Genomic DNA, 12,478 nt, shown 5'->3' on the forward strand with positions numbered 1-12,478 from the left:
ACAAGTTTGAAGTCCTGGATCACTGCTGCTATTGACAAGCTGAAACTTTAGGCAGGTGCAAGAAGTTCAGTGTATTAAATATGGCATTTTTAGACATATTCATTCTTAGGGTTTAGTTTTTCTTTAAGAGGGGGCTATCTTGAAGGAGAATTCAACCCAAAATTTTTAAAAAAAACCTTCCCCTACCCTGGGCCCTCCTCCCCCCCCCCGGGCAAATGTCCATAATTTTTTACTCACCCCTCCGTGCAGATTCTGGCCTCGGAGTTCACGGCAGCCATCTTCTTCTCCGTTAATCTTCGTGTTTTGACGGAAGTTTCGGCTCATGCGCAGTTGGAGTAAATTTCCGGTCTCGAACAACTGCGCATGCGCTGAAAGTCACGAAAATTTCCGATTCAGAATATATAATTTGCATACAAATGTATTCTAACCCCCACAACTAAAAAAAGCATAAAACTTTCCAAAATTACTTCAAATGCAGGGAACTTTTTTTTAAATCAGACCTGACAATTTTCAGGGGTCACCAGTAGAGAAGGAAGCAAAACATGTGGAATGGGGCATGGTCTTTGTTTGGTATGTGTCCAGCAATCACCCAGTTTCAGATCTGTTCAGAATCCAAAGAAGCAAAATACAGAGGGAGTCCCAAATGCCCTTCTTATGCAATGCCCAAGAGGGAAGTGAGTTAATGAGGATGATGGTAGAGTCCTGTGCTGGTCGATTTTTTGAAACCTGTACCCAACCCCAACCTGAACCCGCAATTTGATCTGCATGTTCCTGCTACCCGACCTGCAATAGGCCAACTAAACTTCTGACCCGGGGGGACACACCCAAAGTGACATCACTCAAGGTGCCATATCTTTCCAAAAAAATGGAAAAGCTGGAAGAACCACAAGGGTGGGTGGAAGGGTTCAAGCCCGCACCTTTGTTGGGTACCCATCCAGGTTACCCACACAGCCAAGCAATTGGGGACTTTTGGCCCGTAACTTGACCACTTTGCGGGTATTCCGCAGGTAACCGACCCGATGCAGGACTCTACTGTAGATGGTCTTGTTTATTACATCCATTATTACAGTGGCACAATAAAAAAAGTACACACAAAGTCTTAGTGAAGAGACAAACAACTTTATTAAATAATGGCAAACAGAAGAACAATAACGGACTGAAGAAGCCATGTGGAAATGACAATGTAATTTACAGTATTCTCATAGCTGTTGCATTACACTCTCCGGATTCTGTCTCAGCACAAACAGAAATGCATCCTCATTGTATTATTACATAGGCAGAAGATCATCAAACTGAGGTTAAAAGATTTGTAGACTGTGCATGCACATTTCAAACGCACTTGTGTTTTATTGTACAGGACACCTAGCAAATACAGTCATTAACCCCTGGCAGCGTATGATGAGTTCTACAGTTCTGGAAGTCCAAAGAATTGATACCCTGGTGGCCCGACTCAAATACACTGGGGGGGGGGCACTGTTCTCTGGTGCAGGAGAAGAGCTGAATCCCTTCAATATATGAGAAAATGATCTTATTGAACTGATACAGTTCTGACCATATGCAAACAGGTAGGCCAAACAAAAATGGAGTCGCAGAGTGCTAGTGAGTTTATGGTTAATAACCAACGTGATTCGTCAGTAACACAGCTAATAGAGTAAGGAATGACAGAGTCCAAGAGATGTAACTCAGTTAACGTTACACTGCTTCCCCTAATAATGATTTTAAAGCAGCAGTTTTTGTTTGGGGATCGGGAACAAAAACACAGTGAAATATGAAGCAATACCTATAGGTTGACTATGTACTTCTTATAGTCTAAAGTGCCTCTTGCTGAAAGACTAAGTGCAAAGTTACTATCGTTACGGACATAAAATGGATTGCCTGTTCATACTGGTTGCCAAGATAACCCATAGCAGCAATAAGCCAAAGCATGCACGGCCCAAATGATATCTCTTTCTGCACCGCAATTGTCTAAACCGGCTCCGTGTCATTAAAGTGTAACCTGTTGGGCGAGCTACAGTACAAAGGATCACTGCCAATTGCAATACTAGGTGTGGACTTATTTCAATGGCATGAAGTTGCGGAATAGTTCCTAATGGTGGGTTATGCAAACACTGACTGTGGACACTTTTTATTTGACATGCTTTGGAGGCGGTGAATAGAACAATATACAACTACCAATGTATAGATAGTACCAAATAATACGTTCTCCACAGCTCGGAAAACTTGATTAGTGGCTGCAGGTATTTCGGAAGAGGACAGCAGTGCCATTCATACTGTACTTTAACACTGAAGCTCTAACTATGAGAGTTTGAGTAGGTAAAATCTGCCTTTATATGTGTTTGTGCTTCGACATCTGTCAACTAGATTTGAAATGAGATTTTATATAAAATGACAAACGCAGTGCAAAACATACTTCTCTTATCCTTGAAACCATACTCTGATTCTTGTTTTGCCTGTGCCTTTTGTTGGAGATATGCTCCACTTGCAGGAAAAAGAAGCCCCACCAGGGCCTCTCCATGCAATTAGTTTTACTTTTATAACACACAGCATAACATTTCTTCCTGAATGGTCCAAAATACAGGAGCTCTGTAGTAGCCCCACTACTGTTCTGAATGTACAAGTAAGGCACAGTTATAAAAGCCACATTACATCAACACAACAATGTGTCTCTCTAGAGGGCACAGCGACTTAAAGCCTTACGACATGGTTTATTAAACCTCAACAATGACACGTCCTACAGCAGAACCTATGTAGGAACTGGTAATACTGGATTAATAAGTCCAATCGCCTCCGTTTGACATTTGTTTTTGGTATAAAGTTAGGCCTCAAATACAGAAATAACCACAGTATTAGCTGCACATTCAAATATCAGACCCCACCGCATAATATAAGGACAGAATCACTCCTTATAAATAATACCTTTGAAAGGGAACACACCTTATAAGTAAGAGTTTACACGGACTGCAATATCCCTTTAGTCAGTTACATAGAGCATAAATCATTGTGCATAGAATATTCCTTTTCTGTATATTTGTAGAAGCAATCACTTGGCTTTAATTGGCTGATGCATTCTTCCCACCTGCACTGTTGCCCGCAACCACCACTCCTGCTGGCACACAGCTACTCCTAAGTGTCATATTATTTGTCACAAAAAATGGAGTCACACTGGGTACTAGGCAGGGAGGAGATTTAAAGGGGAACTATCGCGAAAATGGAAATGTAATATAAGCTTCAGCTAAACTTTCTAAATACAATCAATGAAATAGTCTGCATTGTTTCTGAAATAATCAAGTTTATCTTCACTATTCCTCTCTCAGCCTCTGTTTCTCTTCATTTGTCTTCATGCAGCAGTTGGGTGTCAGATGAATGATCCAACATATCTTCCAGGGAGCTCCTTTTGTTTAGAAGATGTATTAGAGCTCACTCATATAAAATCACTAGACATCATGCAGGATTTGTGCAAAGGCAGTTATTTTGTTAGATTTTGTTTCTACTGGAATCAGTTATTTGAGTGAGCTCTAATACATCTTCTAGGCAAAAGGAGCCCCCCTATAAGATACTGTATATTGGATATAACTGTCAATTACTATCTGACACCCAACTGCTGCATGAAGACAGAATGAAGAGAAAGAGATGCTGACAGAGGGATCGTGAAAATGAACTTGATTATTTCATAAACAATGCAGAATTTTTAATTGATTGTATTTAGAAAGTTTCTGATTTCAGTATGATGAAGCTAATATGTATTTTCGCGACCGATCCCCTTTAACAACTATTTGAATTTCCCGTCCAGGTCATGTTTGCTACAAGCAATAAGGAGTTCCATTGTAGTTGCAGGCAAGCAATGGTGCACCAGTGCATCAGCGTATTCTGACAGCCTGCCCCCTCCCCCCTAACAACTAGCTGCCATTGGCTAGGTCTTCCCACCAGGCCCGGACTGGCAATCTGTGGGTTCTGGCAGATGCCAGAAGGGCTGCTGTAAGTTATTATAAACAGTGACTATATATCGGGCTGCTATGTGGCCTGTTTGGGCCTCTGTGTACCTGAAATGCTAGGGCCTATTTTGGATGTCAGTCCATGCCTGCTTCCCACCAATTTGGTCCTGAACCAAAATGGCCCTGTCAATGGCTACATATCTTAAGCCAATAATGGTGTAATTACCACTCAAAATATGGCTTCCAGGATTCCACTCCCCAAAAAAAGGAATGTTCTGTGCACATTAACGCATGCTGTCCATTTAGGGATATGCTCTTCATAGGCAAGTTGTATATTCCCTTTTAAACGCAAAGTAACAGCTTAACAATCCCAGTGTGAATCCCATTCTCTATGGTTGCTCAGTCCAGCCTAGACTGGTGCAGGCATAATGATGAGCAATTTTTATTAAACAAATACTACAAACAAGACAAAGTATAACATTGGATGTGAAACACTGGAACATACAACCCCCAGTCTACAAGAACCTTAATTTGGATACTCATGCATCTAGCTGGGGATTGTATTTTTTTTTTTTTTTTAAACTAAAGCAAATGCTATGGAGAAACCTATATATGTTTTTTTCCTCATACATTTGAAACATTTTTATGAGAGCAATAACATATACAGTATACTGAACACGTTTACATTTTCTTGTATATAAAATTACATGTTTTCTAATGACAAAAGAGAAAGCAGATTACTGGCATTGAAGTACGATCTAGACCGTATTTTGTTTGTTTATTTTTTTTTGTTGTTTTTTTTGTTTTTGTTGTTTTTAATACCACAGAGTCTCCTGGTTAAACTGTAAAGCCGCGCAACTTTCCTTTGTCACTGTCTCAGAGTGAGGAGGGTGCAAGGTGGCTCCTGGTGTTTGGGCCAGAGAGTGTACTATCCCAGAAGTGGGAACGGTCTACAAATCATATTGGTCCTGAAGGAAACAAGGATATTGTTTGAGTTGCTTAGCGTGAACTTCACTTTATCTAAATTTAATTTTAGCTCAGCACTTAGTTGAGTGATGCATTCGATAAAGTTGTCATTTTTTTTAACTGTCCCTTGTTGCATCTTCTGTAATGCAACATTTTCAGTAGTACAATTCTCTTATTTTCGTTTTGTCTCATATCAAATGGCATTAGAAAAAAATGGGTCAACACGATTGGATAATGTTTTTTTTTTAAAAAAAAAAACAGTTTCTAGATGAAAATGCAGCCAATCACGTTTAGATTTCAGGACCTGTAGGAAAGGACTACATGACCAACACTGCCTGACCATGTCCCTGAACATGAAGTCAAATCAACAACTATGTGACTTAATTCAAACCTGAGGCTTAGCTTCCTTCTGTATCTTACTGCCAGCTTGAATTTCTGTTTAGATCAAGTATTGCTGCAGTATACAGAGCAGTCCAGATTTAGCAGCAAATGGCAGGGAAAATAACAAAATATATATATATATATATATATATATATATATATATATATATATATATATATATATATATATATATATATATATATATATATATATATATATATATATATAAGAATGCACATAAAACAAAACACAAAATGTTTCTTTCCAAAGTGCTAACATGAGATATACATATAAATATGTAAAATATAAAGTGTCAGTTTCTAAAAAGTGAACTTTTTCCATTGGACGCCTGCATCTTAAAAGTGTCCTCAATAGCAATGCAGGTCCCGCTGAAAGCAGAAGAGTCAATATGTCAAAGTTGAATGGACTAATGCAAGTCTAGCTCCTGCAAAATGCACCCTATATGTAACATTATAGCCAATGCCACAACTAATTCCTACTGTACAGAGACATTATATACAAGAGCTCTGCTATTGACAATAGCTTGGGAGTGGTCCATATAAGCACTGCGGGAGCCCTTGATCTATAAAAATGGCTGTAGGTTGGGTCTAGCAAAGAGACTGTGTGACGCAGGTGATTAAATAGTGAAGCAGGGGCATCTGCAATTTGTCATGTGTTGTCCTGTACTGGTCATCCAATGTTGTGAGAACAGACAGATGCAGCAGCACAACAATAACTTTACAACAGTGGGGGAAAAAATAACAAGAGTGGGCAATAATAACAAGCGTGGGTAATGGCATGCAGCCAAAGCTTGTTTTTGGAAGGCGAGCTCTCCCTAAATTTTCATCATTCCCCAGCATATAAGCATATGCACACAAGAGAAGGGGCTTTGTCCTCATGCCTCTTGGCAAATGTGATTGTTGCAGGTATTTGGTATTTTTTAGGAAAAAAACACTGCTAAGACGTTATGCCTTAAAGGAGAAGGAAAGGCTTAAATTAAATAAGCCTTACCAGAAAGGTCTATATAAATACACCAGTAAGCCCTCAAAGTAATGCTAAACTATAATTTGGAAGGCGCACACCCTAATTGATATTGAGGTGCCAATCCAATGGAGACCATCCAAATAAGGCCTCCTTGTACATATAATCAAAACATAAGGATTACACTTATATTGGCCCAGTGATTGGCCTTATGCGTTTCGACCACAAATGCGGTCTTCCTCAGGGGCAAAAATCCATATAATACAAAAAGGAATAAAAAGGCATTTTTATTCCTTTTTGTATTATATGGATTTTTGCCCCTGAGGAAGACTACGTTTGTTGTCGAAATGCGTAGGGCCAATTGCCAATATGTAAGTGTTTGATTAAATAAAAATGTTGACTTTTTAAACACAAAGAGCGGGCAATCCTTATGTTTTGATTTTGACTCAAAGTAATGCTGCTCTGAGTCCTCTGTCAAATGAAACACTGCATTTCTTTCCTTCTATTGTGTATACATGGGCTTCTGTATCAGACTTCCTGTTTTCAGGGCTAGGGCTTGAGCATGCTCAGTTTGCTCCTCTCTTCCTCCCCCCTCCCTTTTGCCCCTTCCTGTAATCTAAGCCCAGAGCTATAAGTGAGGGCTCAGGCAGGAAGTGATGTCACACCACGCTAATATGGCAGCTGCTATCCTAAACAAACAGAGAGAGTTTCTAGAGCTGTTTACTCAGGTATGGTAAAGCATTCTGCAGATAAATATAGTGTTATAGCTTGCACTATTGTGGCTAATCTATTGGCAATAAACTGCTTTGGTAGCTTTCCTTCTCCTTTAAGTGGTCTCTAAGAAAAGTTTATGACAAACATATGTGGTATGCCCCACATTTTTGGACTTGCCTCTCTGTGCCATGTGACCTGCACAATTCTCGCAGTCTTTTCTCAGAGTAAACTATCAGCATTTGTCATGCCTTTGGAATGATCGAGTCAGGAGCTTTCCCATCCACCCTTACCCTAAAATAATGCATTTAAAAAAGCTAACCTGATTAATATTACAGTACTCTCTTCATACGGTGACTGCAAAGTTGAAAGCTAGCATTATAAATTAGGGGACAATAGTAAGAGGGTAAAACAGCCCCAAGTGGCCGGGAACTTGTTTGTAAGAAGAAACTTGTTTGTATTCTTGATAACATATTCATGTAGCACCTGAGAGGGCTTTTAAAGTTGCCCTTTAATAATCAATGCCTCTGCTGTTAGTTCTGAATATTTAAAAAAGGTACATAATGCGTGCATGTTTGGGGGTATATTTACCAATGGTCTATCATTTTTGTCCACACTGTGTTCTTTGGAAGTGATTTTTTTCCAAAAAAAAAGAATCTGCCTTCAAGGCAACTCTAAATCAGGACTGTTTTGCTGCAGCTGCTTCAAAGTCATTTCTGCAAAACCTTACATCTTGGAGTCAAGAATATATGGTTCCCCCACACACATACAGAAATGATCACTTTAATTCTGAGATTATGCCATAAACTGTTAACATTTATCAAATAAACTTCTGAATATAAAAATATATTTTTGGGCCTTCAGTGGGTTGATTATTGAACTCCAATTTATAGTAAACATGCCATTGTTGTTAAATCCCAATGAAAGACTGCAAATTTACCACTAGTATTTGGGAAACATAAAACAGTATTGGGAAGCCTTGGTTTGACAATCAGTGGCTATCTAGCTATATAAGGAGCAGTCTAGAATGGAAGGCGTGATTGTTTTCATTTGGATACAAGAAACCTTCTCAATAGCCACCGGAAAACTGGCTTGTAATAACAAATTTCCTGAGTTTTACAAGCCTTTTAGTAATTTGTGCTTTGAAGGAGAGCACAGCATGACTATAAGTACAGAATCATAGGCAGCAAGGCTTATTTTACGTAACATGCTGTTGATGGAGTGTTACATAACATAGCTCTGTGTTCATTAAAGGAAAACTATACCCCCCAAACAATGTAGGTCTCTATTAAAAGATACTATGTAAAACAGCTCATGTGTAAAACCCTGCTTCATGTAAATGAACCATTATCATAATAATATACTTTTTTAGTAGTATGTGCCATTGGGTAATCATAAATAGAAAATTGCCATTTTAAAAAATAAGGGCCGCCCCCTGAGATCGTAAGATTCACTGTGCACACATACAAACCACATGTAAGGTCACATGAGCCAATTAACAGACAGAGTTCTGCCTTTTGCTTCCTCACTTCTTCCTGTTACAGTTAGTGTTGTAGTATTTCTGGTCAGGTGATCTCTGAGGCAGCACAGATAGAGTCACGAAATGGTGGTTCAAGGCAAGAGATGTAAAAGGGCGATATTTATGTAAATATATATTCCAGTTTGGTAAGATTCTTTAATATGTCATTCAATTTGATATAAACTATCTGTTTCTTAAGTATTCATTTTGGGGGTATAGTTTTCCTTTAAAGAAGAATTTGCTGGAAGTTACATATTGTCAATAGATAGTGTGCATTCATAAAAAAATGGCTTGATTGATTATTATAGCAGTAAAGGGCTTAGGAATACAGTACATTGGAGGACTCTCTCGCATTTCAATGCAATAAAGGTGTTTGGCATTATGTGCTAGCAAAATCTGCCAGAAAAATCACTGGAAAAATATAAACAGAAGAGTAAAATTTAGGAAAATAGCCATTCTTGAGAAATGAGAAGGAAAGCAAATCCAGGTGATAATAAGGCACTCCAAAGCTCCTGCCCACTCCGTTATCTTCTATTAAAGTAAGAAGTCTTATGAAGAAAAGTTAGGCCTTTTCCTAAAATATTGAATGTAAGAGTGCAAAAAAGCAACGATTCCCTCCCTAGGAAAAAAAAAAACCAATTCCCAGAAACACAACAATACAAACACTTGCCTGAACATAGCAGCAACTGAAGAGCAATCCTTAGTAGGAGGTTTCAGTTTGTGGGCCGAAGGCTTCAATACGGCATTGCATCCCAAGAACCCGACAATAGCTCAAGTCTCTGAGCAGAAAAGGGACGCCATATCCCTTTGCACAACCTCTGCCTTTATTGATATTGTTCAGTATCAGACAGAAGCAAAGCAGTTTCTCTCTGCATACTGGGCATGGGGAACAGAAAATTAGCAACGACCATAGGACCAAATGTATTACTTCATCTGGACGGTTTTTTTTTCTTTTTCATTTTTTTTTGTTTCTAACACTGAATAACTATGTGGCTACAAATCTTGCCACACTGCCTCAGAGAGATTAATAGCAAGGACACATAGAAAAAAAGGCAATTTAATTCTGTACCCTATTCAGCACCACTACAGCATAAAGAGTGAATTATTTTATCCTGCATCTAGTAAAACTGTTATGTGCACTACAAAGACAGTAATAAGGTATACCCCATTAGTGAGAATATTAATGATCAGCCAGGCATACATATGAGACTTCTCAGAGTGGGGATCACACTCAACAACTGATATAGAACTAAAACTCCCATTGAATTCCCCTCAATCTCAGCTGGCAGAAAGCAACTGGGAGTCAGTCTTCTCTGCCTTAGACTGCTGAGTTGTCATAACAGGATAGTTTTTTTTCAGTGTGAATATGACAGTAGAAAGTAGGGTGTCTTGTTAAAGGGATACTGTCATGGGAAAACATGTTTTTTCCAAAATGAATCAGTTAATAGTGCTGCTCCAGCAGAATTCTGCACTGAAATCCAGCTTTCAAAATAGTAAACAGATTTTTTTATATTTAATTTTGAAATCTGACATGGGGCTAGACATATTGTCAGGTGCCCAGCTGCCCCCAGTCATGTGACTTGTGCTCTGATAAACTTTAGTCACTCTTTACTGCTGTACTGCAAGTGATATCACCCCCCCCCCCCAGCAGCCTAACAAAAGAACAATGGGAAGGTAACCAGATAGCAGCTCCCTAACACAAGATAACAGCTGCCTGGTAGATCTAAGAACAGCACTCAATAGTAAAAGCACCACTGAGACTGATTCAGTTATATAAGGTAGAAGAAATAATAGAAAGTAGTTCCATCCTAAAGTGCATGCACAAGTCACATGACTGGGGCAGCTGGGAAACTGACAATATGTCTAGCCCCATGTCAGATTTCAAAATTAAATATAAAAAAAATCTGTTTGCTCTTTTGAGAATTGGATTTCAGTGCAGAAGTCTACTGGAGCAGCACTATTAACTGATGTGTTTTGGAAAAAAAACATGTTTTCCCATGACAGTATCCCTTTAAGCAAAGTAGATTATCTCATTAGAGCATCAACATGCAATAGGTATAGAACTAAACACTGTTCAATTTAATTTGTGAGAAGTTTTTACTTTTAACTTCAGCTGCACTGTACCTATATATGGATTTATGTTATATGGTGAAATGTTGGTATTGAAGGAACAGGGTTAAAGAAATATCCACAGCACTCTTTAGCAAGAAACTTAATCAGCAGATTCATCCCCATTCCTAAAATGGTAAGGCACTGGTAAGGGAGCAATCTTTTTTTTGGCATGACATTTAGTGAAATATTTCTACAGGTATGGGAGCCATTATCCTTGGGACATGGTTTTTTTCTGGACAATGGATCTTTCTGTAATTTGAATCTTCAGAACTAAAGTCTACTAAAGTCATGTGAATATTAAATAACCCCAATAGGCTACTTTTGCTTCCAGTAAGTATTAATTATATCTTAGTTTGGATCAAGTACAAGGTACTGTTTTATTATTACAGAGAAAAAGGACATTTTTAAAAATTTGGATTATTTGGATAAAATGGAGCCTATAGGAGATGGCCCTTGTGGAATTCTGAGCTTTCTGGATAATGGGTTTCCGGATAATGGCTCCCATACTTTGGTGGATATCATAATATCATTACAGATTTGGAATCCCTTATCTGAAATCCTTGGGATCTGACACTTCAACATGGATTTCATTTCTGGAATCTATAGCGGTATGGTATAATCTGTTTTAGAAAACGGTAGAAGTTTTCCACCTTTCAGGTCCACGTAGGAAATGGTGGAAAAGGGAGGCAAGAATAGGGACAGCAAAGTTGCTCTGTTTGGAGCAGAATTGTCCCCAAATTCCAGGACATTGCAGAAAGGATCCCACACCTGTATACTGAAAGCTGTTATGTATTAGGCAATATCAATGGCATTATCTTTTTTTTCCATAATACGTTTTTAAAGTAAATCAAAAATCCCCTGGCTAAAACACCCTTTTAAGTAAACGGGAGTTTAATAGTTTAATAAGCACTAAAAGAGTATTGAAACTGATATACTCCATTCAGATTCAATAACCAGAATGACTAAATGCAGGATAAAAACAAGTTCACCTCTATTAACAAACATAAAGTAAAATCAAGTCACTAACATTTGTAGAAGCAATTCTTGCAGAACTGGTACAAAAATATAAACTCTATTTTTTTTTTCTGTTTTTTTTTTTTTGTAACATCCTAAACTATTCTTTTCAAATTATATCATGCTTTGAATGATCAAGGAAATACAAATTGGCAAGTACTGGAATTGTATAGCTCTCTTTCTGTGTATATATATATATATATCCATGAGCACATTACAATAGCAAAAATATAGATATAGTTCTATAATATATATTTTTTTTATAACTCACAGGGTGCCAAAGGGCCAAGGAATAAATCAGATTCTGGAAGTTTAGTTTAACTATATCAGTGAAATGTAGCAGCTCTACCTACTCTCCAAGCATCTGAAAATCAATATATTAAACAAAAAAAAATTATATATATATTTATACATATATATATATCACAAAGGTATTAAAGCCTTTGCTTATCTACAAAGGAAAATCAAATCTTTCTCAGCTGTAGATACAAGACGGTGAATGCACCCTCTATATTTATTTATACACAAGCCTATAAATTGGACCACTGCTTAAGAAAAGATAATATTCACAGTTCGGTTTTCCCCAATGGGATTCCGCTTACCTCAATGTTTTCTTTAATATATATATATTTTAAATTGTTTACATTCATTACAGTATCTTAGAAGCTGTGCAAAACTTTACTTTGACTGGCAGTCTGCCACCTTAACGTCTTTGTCTTTGGTACAAAATAAAAAATTATAACAACAATCAAAGTAATGTGCAATTTTTTTGTTTCTGTCTGTTACGGTTAAGGTACCGAGGAAAAAAAAAAAAGTACGAAGTCTTATGGTTTAAGTTCAAGAGCCACCATTTGTGTAAGT

General features: G+C 37.9%; 1 protein-coding gene across 1 annotated transcript in view; it reads right to left on the bottom strand.

The window, feature by feature from the left end:
* Positions 1–230: 230 nt before the first annotated feature.
* The window catches only part of crebrf.L (CREB3 regulatory factor L homeolog), a 36,690-nt gene continuing 24,442 nt past the window's right edge, over positions 231–12,478 (bottom strand). The window contains exon 10 of the mRNA XM_018252178.2: positions 231–368. Coding sequence (XP_018107667.1) covers positions 321–368 — 48 coding nt within the window. The 3' untranslated portion in view covers positions 231–320. The remainder of the gene's footprint in view (positions 369–12,478) is intronic.

The sequence above is a fragment of the Xenopus laevis genome, chromosome 3L, assembly GCF_017654675.1.
Source record: "Xenopus laevis strain J_2021 chromosome 3L, Xenopus_laevis_v10.1, whole genome shotgun sequence".
NCBI classification, from domain to species: Eukaryota; Metazoa; Chordata; class Amphibia; order Anura; family Pipidae; genus Xenopus; species Xenopus laevis.